The 22,427-nt window shown below is 44.3% G+C and overlaps 1 protein-coding gene across 1 annotated transcript; it reads left to right on the forward strand.

Moving 5' to 3' along the window:
• The first annotated feature begins 200 nt into the window (after positions 1-200).
• LOC147009183 (uncharacterized) lies at positions 201-21,698 on the forward strand. The gene is made up of 8 exons (XM_085862994.1): positions 201-260; positions 327-413; positions 5,887-5,973; positions 10,761-10,886; positions 11,203-11,275; positions 13,944-14,591; positions 19,470-19,539; positions 19,637-21,698. Exons 1-6 carry the CDS (start codon positions 201-203, stop codon positions 14,579-14,581), a joined length of 1,071 nt encoding a protein of 356 aa, XP_085719120.1. The 3' UTR covers positions 14,582-14,591; positions 19,470-19,539; positions 19,637-21,698.
• Positions 21,699-22,427: the final 729 nt, after the last annotated feature.

Raw genomic sequence — 22,427 nt, forward strand, 5'->3', positions numbered from 1 at the left:
TAAAGTGTGTTTTCTTGCCTGTTTCTCTTTATTTTTGGTTGCATTGAAAGTTATTTTCTCCCAATATAAACATTCGCTGTCGTTTAATATGGTTAAGGTCACTGAGGTTGTGTCTTCTGCCCTCTCTGCAAAATTTCAAATGTCACAAACACGTTTTCACTTTGCTCAGCGTGAAAATTTACACTTTTACAGTCTGCTATATGGAGCTTATAGTTCTTATGTGTGCACATCGGATGCACCACATCATCTGCTTGCAGGCTGTAAGCATACCACAAGTCATCCATAAGCACTGTTGTGAAACTCCATGTTTTTGCTTTTGTTATCAGATTTTGGACTGTGATATTCTCGCGAATCTTGGAAAAGGACGGTTTGGAACCATATTGGACGCAAAGAAAGTTCACTCCGATAAAAAGGTACAAGGATACACTTCCTGTTCTTTCCTTTCAGTTTCTTCGAGCTTGACCACAGCTCGTGGAAGAGTGTAAACACAGCCACTGTACAATCATTACCACTGCTGTGATGGTTGAAATCAGGTCATCGTCACGATAATTCACGGTCTGGTGTTTGTGTGTGTGGGTTTGTCATGCGACTCCTCCTACAGTTCTGAGCTGATTACATTTAGACTTTCTACATAGGATTAGGGTGACCCCAATTAGTGTGTCGGGTTATTTTTTTTTATCTTTCCCCGTGGTCTTGTGGGGGTGGGGCAAGGGATGGGATGCAAATTCTCCACGTCAATGTGTACCATGTAGCGCTGCCTTCAGGTGGGGGAGGGTATTACAAGTCACATCATTTACAGCACAATATTCCTGTCACTACGTTTTTCAGTGCAATGAAGTGTTTGAGAACAGAAGGTATGTTTTTGCTTCATGTACGTAACCCGGGTTATTTCTTTGTTGAAACAGAGCTGTTTGTTACCTATACACCGCCCAAATAAAAGGTATGTGTCAGAAGAACGTGTTGTATGTTTGGAACCTGATCACCTGTCGGGCAGGTACTCTGCTCATCTGGACTAATATTGTGAAGTTGCCTTTCAAAATAATTATAATTAATCACACAGTTCTCATAGAGACCCCACACATGAATGATGTAATATTTTAGCTAATCCAAATTTTTTTCCTCCTTCATCAGTTTCTGCATGAATGAAAATTCACAGAAAGTAAGAAAAATATCTGCTCATTGTGGGCTGCAATTCCCACCCATGGGAATACCCTTAATCTGTTGAAACATTATAATTAATTAATTTAATGATCCCACAAAAAGACACAAAAGTAGAAAATTCAATAAAATTTACATCATCCTTAAACTTCTGCTTATCAAAACAATGAAAACTTGTCAATCGAGTTAAAAACCTTGTCAATCAGTTTGAAGAGCGAATCCCTCACGAGTACGAAATCCACATTTGTATAGAAAGTTAAAAAATCAAAAACTTCAACGAACTTGATGTTGAGGGATCTAATTCCATCTAAAAACTCTGAAGTATAATTTATGCTCCAGAAAGAGTTTATACCAGAATTCTTCTCAATTGTTCAACAATATTTCCTGAACTGTTCCCAAACTACTTGAAAGCCTGAGTGAACTAGAATACCGATAACTGTTTGGTGGAACACGACCTGGCACTCGCGATTAACCTATACTTGTACGGGTTTTTTTAATGAAGAACTATGACGTATTGTTGCGAATCTGGAAGCCATGAGCACACAACATACAGGTCCTGGAGATCAGTTTTTTTCGGAAAGTACATGTTGCCAGTTAGGGTCCCGTCCTTGGTCTAATGGGTTATTAAATGTTCCTGCACTGTGGAGTTATTTTAATCGTCAGGTTTTCTTTTCGTTAATTTTTACACCAACATCAACGCCGACCACACCGCATCACCCTCACCTTCACTTCGCTTCCTTCCCCTCGCTCTGGCCGACTTCATGATGGGCGGAGTTCAAGGAGGAACCGCGCAGCGGCCCTCGACCAATCAGCGAGCAACGAGTGAGGTGACCGTCACCCGGCCAATCAGATCCCGCGACAGGAGGAAAGGGCTCCGTGTGATGTCACCACACCCCCGGGCCAATAAAGGAGCTTACCGCCCGTTTTGGCCAGTGAGAGAGACGAAGAGCGATTTGCACACCAAAACCTGCCAGTGAGAGAGGGAGGGTTGCCCCCCCCCTCTGAAGTGGGAGGTATAATTATAGGCATGGTCTGCACGCACAGGAGTTCTGGTTCTGGCAAGAAGTGTGCGCACGGGGGTTCTGGTTCTGGCAAGAAGTTCACGCAGGGGTTCTGAGGGTTCTGGCAAGAGGTGAACATCTGCGCGCAAGGTGGTGGAGTGCAAAAGCGTCTGCGCATGGAGTGGTCAGGGCAACGGAGGGTCTTCTCCTGCCAGCTTTCGCCCTGCCGATTTCCTTCGCCTGGAGCCCGGTCGTGAGGGCGTCTGGATTGTGCTGGGGGTCCAGTTCTGCCCCGAGGACCTGGTCCTTGAAGACCGCACGAGGCGGACAGGTCCTAGACAGGCCTCAATAAAGACCATTTTGGTCCGATTATTTTGGGTGTGTGCATATGTGTGTTTGTGGCGCCAGTCTCTAAGAAGTGAATGGTGTAAGTGCCTTTCTGTACATACGTGCATTTCTTTTTACCGGTTTAACTCTGCCCTTACGTGCTCCCCTCCTACCCTTATTGTGAATTAATACCCCGATTGTCAAATGTATCAGCTCGTTCGTGTCTTTTCCTCCATTGGCTTAGTGTGCTGCGTGTTGGAGAATTAGCCTAGCTGTTGCTGCTATTACGGGATATTTGGGACCGACGAACCTCGGCGATAATCCGCTCGGATCGCACACGGTTCGAGTACGCGAAACGGCTCATTCCGTACGGGTGCCATCTCGGGTGTGGAGACTCGGTAAATCGCCACGTGATCTCTGGGTATTTTGAAAATTGGTGAATAACTTTGTACCACATGGTAGAAATATTGACCCTTCACGGTCCCATAAGGGACCCGTACTTCTCGGACTTTTCCGAAAAAGTACGATCTAAATTCCGAGTGATTGGTCGAGCCGACTCTGCTGCTCCATCTTGCGGTCGTGCTCACGGCTGACGCCCGGCCCCGCAATAGTATGATCGCCTATCCATTAGGAATAAAACGTTCACACACGTGATGTCATAGGTCACATGGTTTGGAAGCCATATTGGATTTACCCTGAAACCGACAAAAATCTTCTTCTCCAGAACGACTGGACAGATTGAGGGGAAATTTCACAGGAATGTTCTCCAAGCCTTGGGTGTAAAAGTTTGTGAAGGAATAATTGATTGGTTAAATGGATTGGCAGCCATATTGCATTGAATAAAAATATTAAATAATGTTTTCTCTGGAACCGCTTCATCAATCACCATGAAACTTCACATTGATGATCGAGTCGTGATCTGGAATATAGGTTTTAAATTTCAACCTGATCGGATACATGGTCTGGCAGCCAGAATTATTTAATTTTTTGATCTGGGTTCTTTTTGATATGCAGCACTTTTTGGACGTGCCTGTACGTGCGTGGCCGTACGTGTGTGGCCGTGCGTGCAAAAAAAAAACTTTCAAACCGCGTGCCAGAAACAACAACCACACCTGGCCGTTCCTTCACTCTCGCGTGCCCGTACGTGCGTGCCTGTACGTGTGTGGCCGTACGTGCAAACAAAATTTTTTTTTAAAATTTTCAAAGTACGTGCCAGAATCAACAAGCAGACCAGGCCATTCATTCGCTCTCGTAAACGACTACTGGATTGGGGCATTGTGTTTATCTATAAATGCGCAAAAGAAATAGATAAATTATTCAAATACATTGGCATCACGATCCGGAAGTGGTGCGTGCCCGTACGGAATGTTCACATGCATTCCACGAATTATCGCTTGTATTGAAGTAACAACTGCTGTGATACTTACACACACAGAGTTAATTAAAATCAAAATTAAAATCAAGTTTACCTCCCTGTCTTTGCTTGCCATGACATTCGCTGCCATTGACCATTGCCACTCCTACGCCACGGTAACTAAGGCACCGATCCCCATCGTAACCGGCACTGCACGTGACGTCATCTTCGGCTGGCCGTCATCGTCGGCAGGCCGCGCACCGGCCTACGCAGCCACGCCTATGCAGCAACGTGTCCTTTCATTGGTTGGTAAATAAATGGCCATAACTTGGGAACCACTTGTCCGATTTATATAAATCCTTGAAAAAGGCACATCCACAGGGCCCCAGCAATATATTTGGCAAGTTTCACTTAGATCGGACTAGTGGTTGTCGAGAAACAGCGGTCAAACGCGCGCGCGCACACACACACACACACACACACACACACATTGCTGGAAATATATATATATTTTTTTTGAATAAGGCTCACTTGGCTGTGCCTGTATGGGTTTGAGAGTGGAGGAGTCGCAGCTGAAATGTGAATCCTATCCACGTTCCTCCTGATGATTTCATCTTAGCTTTTGCTTGTTTGGGCTCCTTCTGATGACTTCAATGCAGGACTTTACCTGTTTGGTCTTCCATTTGATTATTCCCGTGCTTTCGGAGAAAAGCGGGAATATTGTGTTTGTCTCCGCCGTCCGTCCGTCCGTCCGTCCGTACGTCCGTCTGTCTTACCCTGTAACTCCTGCTACACCGTTTGAAATAGGAACTTGTAACTTCGGGACATAGTAGATATATGTATGGGGAAGTGCACAACACTTTCGGATTTTTGATATGACCCCTCGGGGCCGGGCCAAGGGGTTGGGGTCATGGGGGTCGATTTTTTATATTATATCATTGTAATATATTATATTTTTTATATTATATTTTATATCAAAGTGTATTTGCCATTGTACATGGTAAATTCTTTTCTAAAGAACTTACTTATGTGGCCCCCATGAGTGACAAACAGTCAACACCGGGTGTAGTAGCGTGCGCCTGTAATCCGGCGGCTCGGAGGCTTGGGTTGGAGGATCGCTTGAGGACGGGAGCTCTGCGCTGGGCCGCGCTATGAGAGGGTGTAGGGCAGCCCGGAATCATGGCGAAACCCAATTCTTATCCCTGTGTCGTAAGAGGCGACCATGGTTGCGTCAGGAAGGGCATCCGGCGTAAAACCTGTGCCAAATCAGTATGCGGATCATAACGGATGATCCGCTGTGGCGACCCCTAACGGGAGCAGCCGAACGACGAACAACAACAACATGACTGACAAACAGTCACAGGTTTTACTGCATTTATCTAATTGATTATGAATAATTATAATTAATATTATACACAGTTCATTCCTATGATTAAATTGATGCACAGTTCTATATTGGTGGACAGTGTTAAATTAATGTTTCATGAAATGTTGACATGCTTGCGATGACTTCTGATTTAGTAAACATAGTAAGTCTTTGGTCATAAAGCACATCAAATAGAAAAGAATAGTCAATCCATTTTGCAAGATAAAATTTCACCTGGCGTTAATGGGACAAAGCAGTGCGCTCAGGAATATGCGATGGTGTGCCATCGACAACGTAGTTCTCGTTCCATATGATATATGCATCGGATGTAAATCTTAATTTATTTTTTTAATAAAGTGTGTTTTCTTGCCTGTTTCTCTTTATTTTTGGTTGCATTGAAAGTTATTTTCTCCCAATATAAACATTCGCTGTCGTTTAATATGGTTAAGGTCACTGAGGTTGTGTCTTCTGCCCTCTCCGCAAAATTTCAAATGTCACAAACACGTTTTCACTTTGCTCAGCATGAAAATTTACACTTTTACAGTCTGGTATATGGAGCTTATAGTTCTTATGTGTGCACGTAGGATGCACCACATCATCTGCTTGCAGGCTGTAAGCATACCACAAGAGTCATCCATAAGCACTGTTGTGAAACTCCATGTTTTTGCTTTTGTTATCAGATTTTGGAATGGGATGTTCTCGCGAATCTTGGAAAAGGACGGTTTGGAACCATATTGGACGCAAAGAAAGTTCACTCCGATAAAAAGGTACAAGGATACACTTCCTGTTCTTTCCTTTCAGTTTCTTCGAGCTCGACCACAGCTCGTGGAAGAGTGTAAACACAGCCACTGTACAATCATTACCACTGCTGTGATGGTTGAAATCAGGTCATCCTCACGATAATTCACGGTCTGGTGTTTGTGTGTGTGGGTTTGTCATGCGACTCCTCCTACAGTTCTGAGCTGATTACATTTAGACTTTCTACATAGGATTAGGGAGACCCCAATTAGTGTGTCGGGCTATTTTTATCTTTCCCGGTGGTCTTGTGGGGGTGGGGCGAGGGATGGGATGCAAATTCTCGATGAAATGTGTGGCATGTTGCGCCGCCTTCAGGTGGGGGAGGGTATTACAAGTCACATCATTTACAGCACAATATTCCTGTCGCCACGTTTTCCAGTGCAATGAAGTGTTTGAGAACAGAAGGTATGTTTTTGCTTCATGCACGTAACCCGGGTTATTTCTTTGTTGAAACAGAGCTGTTTGTAACCTATACACCGCCCAAATAAAAGGAATGTGTCAGCAGAACGTGTTGTATGTTTGGAACAAGATCGCCCGTCGGGCGGATACTCTGCTCATCTGGACTAATCTTGTGAAGCAGCCTTTCAAAATAATTATAATTAATCACACAGTTCTCATGGAGATTCCAACATGTATGATGTAATATTTCAGCTAAACCCAATTTTTTTCCTCCTTCGTCAGTTTCTGCATGAATGAAAATTCACAGAAAGTTTGAAAAATATCCGCTTGTTGTGGGCTGCAATTCCCACCCATGGGAATACACTTAACCTGTTGAAACATTATCCCACAAAAAGACACAAAAGTAAAAAATAAAATAAAATTTACAGCATCCTTAAACTTCTGCTTTTCAAAACAATTAAAACTTGTCAATCGAGTTTAAAACCTTGTCAATCAGTTTGAAGAGCGAATCCCTCACGAGTACGAAATCCACATTTGTATAGAAAGTTAAAAAATCAAAAACTTAAACTGAATTGATATTAAGGTATCTAATTCTATCTAAAAACTCTAAAGTATAATTTATGCTCCAGAAAGAGTTTATTGCAGAATTCTTCTCAATTGTTTAACAATATTTCCTGAACTGTTCCAAAACAACTTGTAAGACTGAGTGAACTAGAATACCGATAACTGTTTGGTGGAACCCGACCTGGCACCCACGATTAACCTAAACTTGTACGGGTTTTTTTAATGAAGAACTATGACGTATTGTTGCGAATCTGGAAACCATGAGCACAAAACATACAGGTCCTTTAGATGAGTTATATCAGGAATTACATGTTGCCAGTTAGGGTCCCATCCCTGGTCTCATGGGTAATTAAATGTTCCTGCGCTGTGGAGTTATTTTTATCGTCAGGTTTTCTTTTCATTTATTTTTACATCAACATCAACGCCGACCACACCGCATCACCCCCTCACCTTCACTTCGCTTCCTTCCCCTCGCTCTGGCCGACTTCATGATGGGCGGAGTTCAAGGAGGAACCGCGCAGCAGCCCTCGACCAATCAGCGTGCAACGAGTGAGGTGAACGTCGCCCGGCCAATCAGATCCCGCGACAGGAGGAAAGGGCTACGCGTGATGTCACCACGCCCCCGGGCCCATCAAGGAGCTTGCTGCCCGTTTTGGCCAGTGAGAGAGACGAAGAGCGATTTGCGCACCAAAACCTGTCAGTGAGAGAGGGAGAGTCGTGAGGAGGTGCCCCCCCCTGAAGAGGGGGGTATAATTATAGGCACGGTCTGCACGCATGGGGGTTCTGGTTCTGGCTAGAAGTTCGCGCAGGGGTTCTGAGGGTTCTGGCAAGAGGTGAACATCTGCGCGCAAGGTGGTGGAGTGCAAAAGCGTCTGTGCACGAGGTGGTCGGGGTAACGGAGGGTCTTCTCCTGCCAGCTTTCGCCCTGCCGATTTCGTTCGCCTGGAGCCCAGTCGTGAGGGTGTCTGGATCATGCTCGGCGTCCAGTTCTGCCTCGAGGACCTGGTCCTTGAAGACCGCACGAGGCGGACAGGTCCAAGACAGCCCTCAATAAAAGACCATTTTGGTCTGATTCTTTTGGGTGTGTGCGCATGTGTGTTTGTGGCGCCAGTCTCTAAGTAGTGAATGGTGTAAGTGCCTTGCTGTACATACGTGCATTTCTTTTGACCAGTTTCACTATTCCCTTACGTGCTCCCCTCCTACCCTTATTGTGAATTAATACCCCAATTGTTAAATGTATCAGCTCGTTCGTGTCTTTTCCTCCATTGGCTTAGTGTGCTGCGTGTTGGAGAATTAGCCAGGCTGTTGCTGCTATTACGGGATATTTGGGACCGACGAACCTCGGTGATAATCCGCTCGGATCGCACACGGTTCGAGTACGCGAAACGGCTCATTCCGTACGGGTTCCATCTCGGGTGTGGAGACTCGGTAAATCGCCACGTGATCTCTGGGTATTTTGAAAATTGGCGAATAACTCTGTACCACATGGTAGAAATATTGACCCTTCACGGTCCCATAAGGGACCCGTACTTCTCGGACTTTTCCGAAAAAGTACAATCTACATTCCGAGTTGTCGGTCGAGCCGACTCTGCTGCTCCATCAAGCGGTCATGCTCGCAGCCGACGCCCGGCCCCGCAATAGTATGACCTCTTATCCATTTGGAATAAAACGTTCACTCTTGTGATGTCATAGGCCACATGGTTTGGAAGCCATATTGGATTTACCCTGAAACCGACAAAAATCTTCTTCTCCAGAACGGCTGGACAGATTGAGGGGAAATTTCACAGGAATGTTCTCCAATCCTTGGGTGTAAAAATTTGTGAAGGAATAATTGATTGCTCACATGGTTTGTCAGCCATATTGCATTGAAGAAAAATATTAAATAATGTTTTCTCTGGAACAGCTTAATCAATCACCATGAAACTTCACATTGATGATCGAGTCGTGATGGGGAATATAGGTTTTAAATTTCAACCTCATCGGATACATGGTCTGCAAGCCAGAATAATTTAATTTTTTGATCTGGGTTCTTTTTGATAGACTAGGATGTGCCCGTACGTGCGTGGCCGTACGTGCGTGGCCGTACGTGCGTGGCCGTGTGTGCAAAAAAAAAAACTTTCAAACCGCGTGCCAGAAACAACAACCACGCCAGGCCGTTCCTTCGCTCTTGCGTGGCCGTACGTGCAAAAAAAAACAACAAACAATTCAAACCGTGTGCCAGAAACAATAACCACACCAGGCCGTTCCTTCACTCTTGTAAACGACGACTGGATTGGGGCATTGTGTTTATCTATAAATGCGCATAAGAAATCGATAAATTATTAGAATGCAGTGAGTCATCAAGATCCGGAAGTGGTGCGTGTCCGTACGGAATGTTCACATGCATTCCACGAATTATCGCTTGTATTGAAGTAACAACTGCTGTGATACTTACACACACAGAATTAATTAAAATCAAAATTAAAATCAAGTTTACCTCCCTGTCTTTGCTTGCCATGACATTCGCTTCCATTGACCAATGCCACTCCTACGCCATGGTAACGAAGGCACCGATCCCCATCGGAACCGGTACTGCACGTGACGTCATCTTCGGCTGGCCGCGCACCGGCCTACGCAGCCACGCCGACGCAGCAACGTGTCCTTTCATTGGTTTGTAAATAAATGGCCATAACTTGGGAACCACTTGTCCGATTTATATCAAACCATGAAAAGGCACATGCACATGGCACCAGCAATATACCTGGCAAGTTTTAATAAGATCGGACCAGTGGTTGTCGAGAAACAGCGGTCACACACACACACACACACACACACACACACACACACACACACACACACACACACACACACACACACACACACTCACAGATTGCTGGAATTAAAGATAGATTTATATTTTTTGAATAAGGCTCACTTGGCTGTACCTGGATGGGTTTGAGAGTGGAGGAGTAGCAGCTGAAATGTGAATCCTATCCACGTTCCTCCTGATGATTTCATCTTAGCTTTTGCTTGTTTGGGCTCCTTCTGATGACTAATGCAGGACTTTACCTGTTTGGTCTTCCATTTGATTTGAAGTGAATCTATTTTAATCCCATTCCACATTCAATGGAATAACAATGAGAAATGTCATGGGGGTCAGGGTCAGGTGTCCAATCAAAGTGGGGTTGCATCAAAGCGAGACGTCTTGGTACCCGGTCAAAACTGCCATCAGTTATAATGTGGCATTTCTAACAAGTTCTGATGATGTTCTGCAATCTCTGATTGTTCTTTCTCGTTCTCAATGTAAATGTGTACGCATACTCTTAGTACATTGCCTGGGGGGAGTGGGGTCGTTGAGCATGACCAAAGGCCCCTGTCGTTATTCTCTGGCAGCCTGACCGTATCTGTCCATTTTGTAGTGGATTCCTGGTGATATTCCTGGTGACACAACACAATATGTGGTTGTTCTGAGGGACACAGAACAGCACTGCAAATTGCAATTGCATCTCGACATCGTTTTAGTGGGGCAATTCACCCGTCCTCAAGGATGGGTTCTTTACCACTTTATTTTAACCCACGGAGGCTTACTATCCAATTATTGAGGTGATAGGGTTTGTTTTTCGGCTCACAAAAAACTTTTCTATTATACCACAATTTATTTTGTGAATCAAAATGTATTTTATAATTTTTTCGTCAAGCCTCAGTCATTACGTCAGTTAATGCTTGTTGGAATATGCTTATTATGTTAATGTAATTATTGAATTGTGATGATGGGTGATAATTCTATCAAACGCATTTGTTTTTCTTCTTACAGCCAATGTCATACGCCAGAAGAGGCTTCAGTGTTGTGAGTGATCCTTCACCCAGTGTGAATAAACCCGTGGCCTCCCTCCTGACCGGAACGATTTGCAAAAATCCGATGAAAAGACTCACTATGCAGGTGAGGGTTTGATACCATTATCAATGATTTGATTTGCATGAACAAGCATGTTCACACACACACAAATACACACACACACACACACACACACACACACACACACACACACACACACACACACACACACACATACACATACACATACACATACACATACACACACACACACACACGGGTTGCTGAGCTCACAGACACACATACAGTGGGGTTGCTGAACTCCTGTTATTGTGGAGCAAAATGCTTTTGTTCTCTTCTGATGGCCTTTCCTTGTCGTGTTTATATTTCATTCCAAGACATCCATTCTTATGTTTTACAGGACATTTTGTTTCACACTTTGTTCGACAATATTCCAAGACCCCAGACAACCTGCCATGTTGAAGCTGCTGAAGGTAACCAACCAGCCTTCCTTTTGTACTCTTTAATATCATCCGGTCTTCTTGTTTCTCGGCAAGATGGAGGCTCATGAAGAGCAAGAAGAGAGTATGACCTGATAATAAGGCAGCGGAGCAACTCTTGGACAAAATAAACGAGAGCGAAGTTGATGGTGCACCTTCGCAAATCCCCAAGCTTCCCACCAAAAGCAAAGTTGACAGATGGCAAAGGGTTCCACCAGGAATGATCCAATATCAAATTTTGAGTTAAAAAAATTTTTTTGACCCCTGTGAACCTCAGTCCCCACTCTCTGGGGCCTGAATCAGGGGTCAAATCCAAAAATACATTCGTTAAATATTCATGGGTCCTCCAATGACCCTGATTTTTAGCTCGGCTCTAATGTAGTTCGGGGAGCTTATGGGATATGAGATGGCGTTCCGTCCGTCCATTCATCCACAAGTACGAGCAACTTCTCTGAATCTCCACACAAGATTTCGCTGAAACGTTGCCACAACCTTCATCACCCTGGATGTATTAAATTTGTTCATGGCATTGCAAAAAATGGGGCCCCGTGGGTGTCTACAGGGGTTTCCCCCCAAAAATAGGAATTTCCTTCATTCTCAGAAATTACACATGCAATTCCGATGAAACTTGACCACGACCTTCATCACCCGTGATGTAGCAAAGTTTGTTCATGGCATTAAAATAAAAATTCAAAGGTCAACCACATTCCCCCTCCCCCCCCCCGCCTCCCTCTGTGGACCCCTCCCTCTCCGCAGACGATAAGCTTTGGTCCATCATGGGTGACGAAGGTTGTGGTCAACTTTCAATTAAATTGTTTGTGTGGTTTCGGAGAAGAAAGCAAATACATATTTAAGGAAGCAAGCCCCTGTATACCCCCCTCAGACCCCGATCTTTTTTTCTTTTTTTAATGTCGGGAGCAAACTTTAGTACATCACGGGTGATGAAGGTTGTGGTCATGTTTCATCAGAGTTGCATGTGTAGTTTCTGAGAAGAAAGAAAAATTATCTTTTGTAGGGAAACCCCCAATAAACTGTTTCCGAAGACCCCCTCAGACCCCAATTTTTTTACATATTTTTTCATGCCATGAACAAACTTTGGTACATCACAGGTGATGAAGATGTGGTGAAGTTTCATCAAAATCGTGTGCGTAGTTTCAGAGAAGATGTTGCAAGTGTTTGCAGACGGACTGATGGACTGACGGACGGACGACGCGCCATTACATGAGCTCTCAGGGATGACGTTCCACGTGAGCTAAAGAGTTGACAGTTGTATAACTAGTTTGTGCTAGAAACTGCAAGTTTCCACAGCATGGCTCTTTAAACTAAACAACCAGTAATTTCCCGAGTACTTACGATGTTCCTCCAGGTGTCAAATCGAATTTCAACGTTGATATGTCACGTTTTTACTCTGCTCTACACTTACAATTCGCACCTGGCAACAACAAACATTGCATAGCACTAAATACTAAAGAACTTGACACACGTTGAATGCACAGAACACAATACGCAGCGAAACAAAGCATATAACAACATAATACGCAGCCTAACAATGCACATAGCAACACAATACGCAGCTAAACAATGCACATAATAATACAATACGCAGCCTAACAATCCACATAGCAACACAATACGCAGCCAAACAATGCACATATTAACACAATACGCAGCCTAACAATCCACATAGCAACACAATACGCAGCCAAACAATGCACATAATAACACAATACGCAGCCTAACAATCCACATAGCAACGCAATACGCAGCCAAACAATGCACATAATAACATAATACGCAGCCTAACAATCCACATAGCAACACAATACGCAGCCAAACAATGCACATAATAACACAATACGCACCCAAACAATGTACATAACACAATACACAGCCAAACAATGCACATCACAACACAATATGCAGCCGAACAATGCACATAGCAACACAATATGTAGCCAAACAATGCACATAACAACACAATATGCAGCCAAACAATGCACATAACAACACAACATGCAGCCAAACATTGCACATAACAACACAATATGCAGCCAAACAATGCACATAACAACACAATCTGCAGCCAAACTATGCACATCATAACACAATATGCAGCCAAACGTTTACTCCTAAATAATTTGTGACACCTTTCTGCAGGCTTCCCTTTTCTCACCACCTGTGTATTATATCGTTCTGGGTAAAGTCTTGATTATGCTGCTTTAAATCTCTTCAGTCTTCAACGTCAGCGAATAATTTACTCCTCTACTTAATTTCCCCCGCCGCTCCGACAAAGTCGGAGATGGGGGACATTAAAATGAACTCCGTCCGACCGATCATCCATCCATGTACTTTTGTGTTTGTGATATTTCAAAAAGCATTGAACATTTCGCTTTCATATAACACAGATCTATTTCTCATACCACCCAAAAGGTAGGGGACCTCGAGTATCATGTCCTTGTTTGAACTTGCAACAGAGCCATGAACTTGTGTCCAATTAGATCGCAAGTAAGACCTCATGTGTAATTAAATAAACTTTGTTTTCTGCATCCATTTTACATATATGATATTTTCACCTCATCTAAACTTGTTCTTGTTCTTGCTGTTGAGAATTGTGTAAAAATCCATAATCTATGTTAATGAAAAATATCCTCCATTTTTACAGCACCAAGTAAGCAGCAGCCATCAGTCGTGGAACCCATGAGGAAGAAGACGTCACAGCCGTCCATGTTGGAATCACCCACGGGCAGGCAGGCTGCATTTCCTGTGGAGAGGAAACAGGATGCCCTGGCTGCTGGGGCTGCACCGTCTCGCCAACAGCAGAAGGCCGCACCAACTTCCCAGGGGCAGTGCTCTGTACCGGCAGTCCGGAGGAAACAACCTATACCTAGGGTCCAGAGACCATATCAGGCGGCACCAACTCTCCTGAGGAACCAAGTGGCACTGGCTTCCCAGGAGGAACAGATTGTACTGGCTCGCCGGTGGCAACAGTTTACACCTAGCCCGCAGAGAAGGAATAAGGCGGCACCAACTTTCCTGAGGAAGCAAGTGGCAGCGGCTTCCCAGGAGGAACAGATTGTACTGGCTCGCCGGTGGCAACAGTTTACACCTCGCCTGCAAAGAAGGAATAAGGCGGCACCAACTTTCCTGAGGAAGCAAGTGGCAGCGGCTTTCCAGGAGGATCAGACTACACGAGCTCCCCAGAGGAACCAAGTGGCACCGGCTTCCAAAGAAGATGTGGTACCTCATCGCAGGAGGAAAGTGGTTGGCCAGCAGAGAAAAACGAAGAGGATAAATCGCTGAATATGACGAGGTAACCTTTCCCACTTTAAAATGTTCACAATTTGTTACCCGCATCCACAAAGCGAACGGCGGGATTAAGTGATTGGTTCATGTCCGTCCATCTTATCAGTTTATGATCGAGGAACAACTTATTTAAATTGAATGTTGTATTTTGAACATGAATAGGAAGACGAGTCTTTCCTTTTACCGTATGTTGGCACTGAATTCGTCCCGATCGCACATGTGCAGAGAAGGGCGATAATATTTATACTTTATCTGTCTGTCTGTCTGGGAGTAAAACAAAATTTAAAATCATTCCAGACAGAAAACTTACCGTTTTCACGGATGTCATAATGGACACAAGCAACAGGCACGAAGAACGAATGTAACGTGTTCGATCGGGTGATGTAACACACACTGGGGAAAATGGCGGTGAAACCCGGAATTAATTTATTTAGATCTAAATCTAAATCTTTATTTAAATTGAATTTGATACTTGAAGACTGTGGAACACAAATCGCCTTCAGAATACTTCGAAGAACCATGCTATACAGTATATCGATGTGTAGCATGAGACGGCGTGGCCTGTGGGATGTGCATATCGAGTGAAGAAGTGACCATCAATATGGCGATGTACAGTACGATGCCGATCGATGGTGTGTGTTGTATGGTGATCAATCAAGTCTCCATCTCCTAAACCGCGACTCGGCGTCGTCTTATTACAGTGTATTAGGGTAGTTGGTGTACGACTGCTTCAGTTGTGCTAAATTTCCACACTTTTTTAAAACCAATCGTTAAAATCATCATTTTGTTAAATGTGACGTACGGGAGGGCCTTGCTGTTCGTAGGTTTCCCCTTCGGGGATTTGCTCTATTGCGATGAATTCATTCAGAGGCAAAGTTTGCAGATTGCAGTCAAAGCACTCGAATAATTGCGGGTTGGTGAAATATTTTCCACATTTATTCACCAAATTAATTAACATGGATTGTCATCATCATCATCATCATCATCATCATCATCATCATCATCATCACACAAGAAAATAAACTATTTTATGTTATTGATTCAGTAAAATAAGCCTGTTGTTGCCTTAACGGTTGAGGTGGCTGCACGAGCTTTAGATCTCAGTGTCTTTAGTTCAAATCCCACTCAGCTATTGAATTAATACTAGGTGGGGTTAACTCGACCTGTCATCCTTCCGAGGCCGGCAAGATGAGTGCCAGCATGCTGTTGTACTGTGTCGGAGTGGCGACCCCGTCCAGGATTGTGCCCAATATCCAAGAAGACTGCTGAGGCAGTCAGTACCAATGCTCTGCATAGAGTGTGGTCCCAATGGATGGATGGATGGATGGTCTTGAGTTTGTGCCCCTGTTGTGCTTTTGAAATAACACCATGAGCTCCGTACAAAGTTATAAAAACTCAAGAAAACAAACAAGTTGAAGTCCCGAACCATATTTTCCCCATTACCCCCAAGTTTTCAGATTTTCGGCTCACAGGGATTTTAAAGAATGTAACCCCCGCGAATGGGAAGGCCGTGCTGCATGTACCTGAACATTGTGTGGGGTATCGTGTTCTCTGAACCCTCTTGTTATCTCCGCCGTGGAAGGTGAAGGAGGTTATGTTTTCACCCCTTTCTGTCTGTTTGTTTTTGTCTGTAACACGATATCTCAAAAAGTTATGGACGGATCCGGATGAAATTTTGTGGACAGGTTCGGTGTGTGACAAGGACGAACTGATTAGGTTTTGGTGAAGATCCAGATCCGGATCCGACAACGAGAATTTTTTAAGTGATTCTTCACCATTGAGAGATAGGGTGAAACTGAGAGATAGCACGATATCTCAAAAAGTTGTGGATGGATTCGGAGAGGTGTCCACCTGTTATGCACAGTGACATGGTGAAATCTTTACCCATTCTTCACTTGAAAATTGCTCTCGTTCTGCCAAGTTTGATGGAAATCATCGATGGACTGCAATCTTCAAGTCTCATCATAAATGTTTTATTGGGTTCAAGACTCCACCCTCTGCCGTTCCATCTCTCATCCCTCAGATCAGAAGCAGCAGCTTCTTCACTCTCTGCAGATCTTGATAAAATCACAAACTGGTCCAACACTGGAACATGTCTTTCAGTCCTGTCAAATCTCACACTCTCACAATGTCTCTCCGAAAGGACCATTTAGAACCCCCCCCCCCACCCCCCATATACTTTCTCAACAATCCTCTGGAAGAAGTCCTTTCATTCAAGCTTTTGGCTGTCACTATCTGCCATGATCTTTCCTGGGAAAAGCCACATCTCCAAGCTGTCCTCCAAAACCAATAGCAGACTGGGCTTCCTCCATCGTGTAAAGTCCTTCCTCGGCCCACCTGAGCAGCTGACCACGTAAAAAGCTTTCATCTGCAGCCTGATGGAGTAATGCTCTCCACTCTGAGCTGGTGCGCTCGCCTCTCATCTCTTCACGCTGTGGAAGCCAAGGCATTAAGGATCATTGGTATCTCCGGCGATGAGTCTGAGTCTTTGTGTTTGTCACTTTCTCACCGCAGGTAGGTCTGTGGTCTTTCTGTCTTCCACCATCTCCTCTCCGATCTCGAATCCCCCGCCCCTCCCCGCTCTGTCTGCGATCTGTCCCGCCCATATTTCTGCAAGGTGCTCAAGGTCTATCAGCAACCCCCTTCTGGTAAAACTACCAACATCAAGAATCACTGCTCTCCTTCACAATTTCATTCCTCTTTTTTTCCCCACCTTTGGAACAAACTCCCACACTCTCTTCAATCCCACTCTTCCCTCCAGGTCTTCAAAATAGTTATTCACCACCACCTATCTTCCCATATCCAAAACCTCGATTTGTTCTTCCCCCATTAATCCACCCCAAACCCTCCTCCTAATTCCCTGCTTTCCTTCCTGAAAGTCCCTGTCGTGTCCATCTTGTTTGCTCCATGTACCCCGCCCCACCCCTCTTCCTTCCACAGATCTCCTCATATGTCTCTTCTCCACTGTTTTGTGCTTCCCTTTCCCATCCCTCTTGTCTCCTGCTCCCCTTGTTATATGTTCTGTGTGTTAGCTTTTATACGAGCCTTGACATTGTCTTGGAAAAAAAAAGTCAGGACTTCACTGGGCCACTCAAGAACATTTATTTTCTTCTTATTCAGCCACTCCATTGTGGCGTTAGCTTTGTGCTTCAGGTCAATGTCCTGCTGAAACGTGAATCTCCGACCCAGTTTCAGATTCATGGCTGACCCAAGCAGGTCTTCATCAAGGATTCTCCTGTACTTTGCACCGTCCATTGTCCCTTCTATCCTGACAAGCTTGCCAGTCCGTGCCGATGAAAACAGCCCCATGACATGATGCTGCCACCTCCATGCTTGACAGTCGGGATGGTATTGACTTGCTGACATGTTGTGTCCTGAATCAACACTTCTCCAAAGTATTGACTCAGGGGGTTGAATACTTATGTAAATGAGATATTTCTGCATTTCTCTTTTGATTAATTTGTAAAAAAATTCTAAAAACATGTTTTCTCTGTCATTATGGGGTATTTTGTGTCGATTGGTGACAAAATAACTAAATCTAGTCCATTTTAAATTCAGGCTGGAATTCAACAAAATGTGACAAAAGTCGAGGGCTTTGAATACTTTCTGAAGGCACTGTGTATGTGTGTGCAAGCGTGTGCACATGTGAAAGTTGCTGTTGTTGGCTGCAATCTGGTGGAACGGAAACCTCCCTGATCTCGTGTGTGTCGTCGGTTGTTATCTCCATTTTCCGGTTTCAGGGGATGGACCGAAGTCCTCCCAGGACTCAAAGTATCCATCTTCGCTTCGGTGAGGGATAACGGTTCACGGAGCAAGCTGTTCATCTTTGCTCTCAAAGTTTTGGCCCGAGGGCTCTTTTCAGGATCGTCACCGAACCCCCGACAGCCTCCAATTGTCGTTAGTTTGTGGTAATATTCCCGGGGATGTTTTTTTTTTTAATCTCACTGAGGTTCTTCTTTATTATTCCTCTTGCTCCAATTATCACTGGTGATGCAATTTTGACGCTCTTCAGCTTCCAAGCTCTTTTGATCTCATTTTGAGGTCTTGGTGTTTGGTCGTGTCCATGCGTGCGCTCGCGTACACGTGCGATCTATTGTTTTTATTTTATTCCCATGCAGACCACAAAAAATGCACTGGATGTGGAAACTCTATCAAGGTAAGTCAATGTTAATGTTCCTTTTCATTTCCTCGTTCCATTTGCCATTCATAATGAGAGGGCAGATTTAATCGAACTTACAAACACATTGAACAGAACACCACACATCAATGTTTTATTCGCTTCAGGTAAATTATCCTTCCTGGTTTTGATAATTTATAAGTTTATCTCCTATTATGTTAAGCACAATGGAAACAAAGAACCATTTCCTCTGGGTTAATCCATTGGTGTTCCCATCTGAACCCCGAATTTATGTTGTGAAGGAAGACGGGTTCCTTCACAACATGTGTTCAAATCCCACATTCGACGCCATTGTTCATTGTCTCCTTCAACCGTGCCGCCACTCAACATAAATGGTGATGAATTGACCAAATAATCATTGCAATTGTTGGATGCCTCAGCCTCATCGTCCAGGTATGCAAGTGATATAAGCTCACGGGGTATGGCTACCAATCTCGTTGGAAGACCATTTCACAGTTGATTTTGGTTGAAAATGTCCAAGTGATAAAATACAGTCCCGAAGAGAATTCTATTTCGGATTGAACAAGTGATGCTTTCCAGCGGGAGGCCATTTACTCAAGGATTCATTGATTCTTGGTGGAGGAGTACACCACAGGGTTATGCTTTTGCAAAATCAACCTTGAGAAATGTCAGTTTTGAAGTGAAAAAAGATATCCTGAAACGAGGTTCTCTCTTAATGTGTAGCATTTGCTGCTCTTTGTGTTACAGACCATAAATGGCTGCAGTCAACAACAATGCAACATTAGCTGGAAGTGAAAGCTCACAGAATTAAGATCGGGTACATTCCACGGAAGTAGACAAATTATAAAATCAATTTCATTTAACTTCAGGAGTTGTAACTCCATCTGAAAATGATTTTGTTTACTCCTTCACAGACTGCACGGCCAAAAACTCCACGAAGAACAGAAGCACCGGGAGACGGGATGGTGGGATCCCGGAAGTGGATGCTCTTGTGTCGATCGTCGAATCGCAACAGCATCAGACATCACAATCACCAGCTCTGCAGAATCAGATGGTCATGCTGTTGAGTGGTGATGTTTTATCCACAATGACGCAGGATGTTTTCAGATCGATCATTTGGGACCAGACCAGAGACCAGAGAGAATGTGCCTCTTTAAGAGATTTGTACAATCCTTTATTTGATGTCTTGTTGGTTCACAAGAAACAATCAGCAAGTAAACATCATGGTTCCTGCAATTCTTAGGTACATTTGGGCACCTGAACCCAAACCTTGTTCTTTCCCATAACCCAAACCTGAACCCAAACCTCGTTCTTTCCCAAAACCCAAACCTGAACCCAAACCTCGTTCCATAACTGCCCCACAACAGTCCCATTCTTCATGTAAAACTTCCTCCAGTGTGTGTGGTTTTTTTTTTCAGGTGGAGAAATGTCTCACAATCTTTTCTTATTTTCCAGGTCGTTGAACTGTAATCATCAAAACTTCTTCCTCTCCTGTCTGTTCTTTTCCAGATAGTTATTTGTGGGCTTCCATGATCCAAGCTGGCAGCTTTCAGACAAATAACTCTTCACTGTGACCTCTCCTTTCCCCTCCCAAATGTCTGACACTCTTGCCCTACTCTCAAGGTGACTCCATCAAACTTCTCCACAGCAGCTGACCCAGAACTCTAATCATCAAAACATCTTACTTTCCTGTCTGTTCTTTTCCAGATAGTTATTTGCAGGGCACCATGATGCAAGCTGGCAGCCTTCAGACAAGTATCTCCTCACTGTGACCTCCCCTTTCCCCTCCAAAATGTCTGACAATCTTGCCCTACTCTCGAGGTGACTCCATCAAATTTCTCCACTGCAGCTGACCCGGAACTCCAATCATCAAAAACTGATCCTCTGCTCCTCCTTTCGAGATATTTTTTGAGGGCCTCCCTGGTGCAGGCAGGGAGCTGTCTGAAAAAAATCTCTTCAATGTGACCCCCTCCACACCTCCCCTTTCCCCCACCCCACCATCAACTTCACCCTCCCAAGGTTCACCTTACATCTTCCTCCAATTTTTCTCTTCCAGTCTGTTGTCCTGTGCTCTCCCTCCATGTCTTCAAGTTTACTGTCAACCACCACCCTCACATTTAGTTTGGTAAACACTTTGGGTTCAGTGTTTCAGATTTTCCCACCCTCTTGTACCTGAGATTTTACAGTCATTGTGTTATAGTTCTGTTGGCCTTCCTCCCATTCTGTTCTGGTCTTGGGTCAAGCCGATGAAGTCTTTGTGCCTCCTGTGTGAAGTGGGGCCATCGCCGTGATATATAAAACACACAGGAAATGGCACATTGTTCTGAGGCGCGGCGGTGGTGGTCATGCAGTTAACCCTCGACCAGGCAAAGATCCCCAGGGGGTTAACCCTAAATAAGTAACCTGGGGTTTGGAGGACTCCAAGGAAAACTGGGTTTTTTCTTTTAAAAAAAAAAAAATTCAGAATTTTTCCCTGAAAAATATATCCATGCAAATAAATGTACATGCGTGCGTGCACCTGTGTGTCATTGATTGGTATCTACATATGGTATCTCCCATGGTGGGCTGAAAGTATCCACTTTCATTTCGGTCAGGGGTCATGATGCATGGACCAAGCTGTAAAGTTTTCTGTTCTCAAAGTTTTGTGCCGAGGGCTCTCTTCAGGGTCGTCACTGAGCCCCGGACAGCTTCCACCTGTACTTCATTTGTGGTAATATTCCCAGGGATGGTTTCTTTGCTCACCCCACCCTCCTCCCCTTACCTTTCCCTCTTCCTCCCCACCTCTCTCTCTCTCTCTCTCTCTCTCTCTCTCGCGCTGTCTGTCTGTCTGTCTGTCTGTCTGTCTGTCTGTCTGTCTGTCTGTCTGTCTGTCTGTCTGTCTGTCTGTCTGTCTCTCTCTCTCTCTCTCTCTCTCTCTCTCTCTCTCTCTCTCTCTCTCTCTCTCTCTCTCTCTCTCTCTCTCTCTCTCTCTCTCTCTCTCTCCCCCCTCTCCCTGGTGGCCAGTCGCTTTGTGTGTAAATGTCATAGCGGCATGTTGGTGCGTCTGTTAACTTTGTGTTGTCCCTTGTGCTCCTTTGTCTGCCTTATCCTGCTGTGCAACATTTGCTTCCCCACCCCTCCTCTTTTTCCCCCCATTTCCTGAGTTTTGAGAGAAGGAGAGAAGAGCATTTGCTTCTGTATTCGGTAAGTTCTTTGTGCTTTGGGTGGTGGCCGTGCCGATCTACTGTTGTGCATTATTCGTTTATCGTGTTTATTTATTTATTTACTTATTTTGTATTCATTTTCCTTTTCCTCTCGTTTAAATTATTCTTGTTTTCTCGTGACCCGTCGAAGTTTGAACGGTGTTCGCCGATTTATTTTTATCCATCTGGCCATTGAAGAGTCATGGCGGGTGAAAGTTCGCGATATGCTTCCTTTGAAGCGCTAACCAGGAAACATGGCTTTGTTTATATTCCTCCGTCGGAGATCGACATGGATAAGTTAATTGTTGGTGTCGGTGAGATTATCAGGATTGAGAATGTTAAGGCGGTTTCCCGTATGAACAAAAAGATTGCTTTTTTCGTTTCCCAAGTGCCGATGGTTGCTCAAGTTGTCGAGCGCGGACTTTTCTTTGATCCCAATATTTATGTTCCTTTTCCCCCTTTGGATACTCCCATAAAAAGTTGTGATTTCAAATTTACCACCTTTCGTTAAATGTGATGAGAT

The sequence above is a fragment of the Eptatretus burgeri genome, chromosome 17 (assembly GCF_056783735.1).
Source record: "Eptatretus burgeri isolate ZD-2024b chromosome 17, Ebu_testis_v1, whole genome shotgun sequence".
NCBI lineage: Eukaryota > Metazoa > Chordata > Myxini > Myxiniformes > Myxinidae > Eptatretus > Eptatretus burgeri.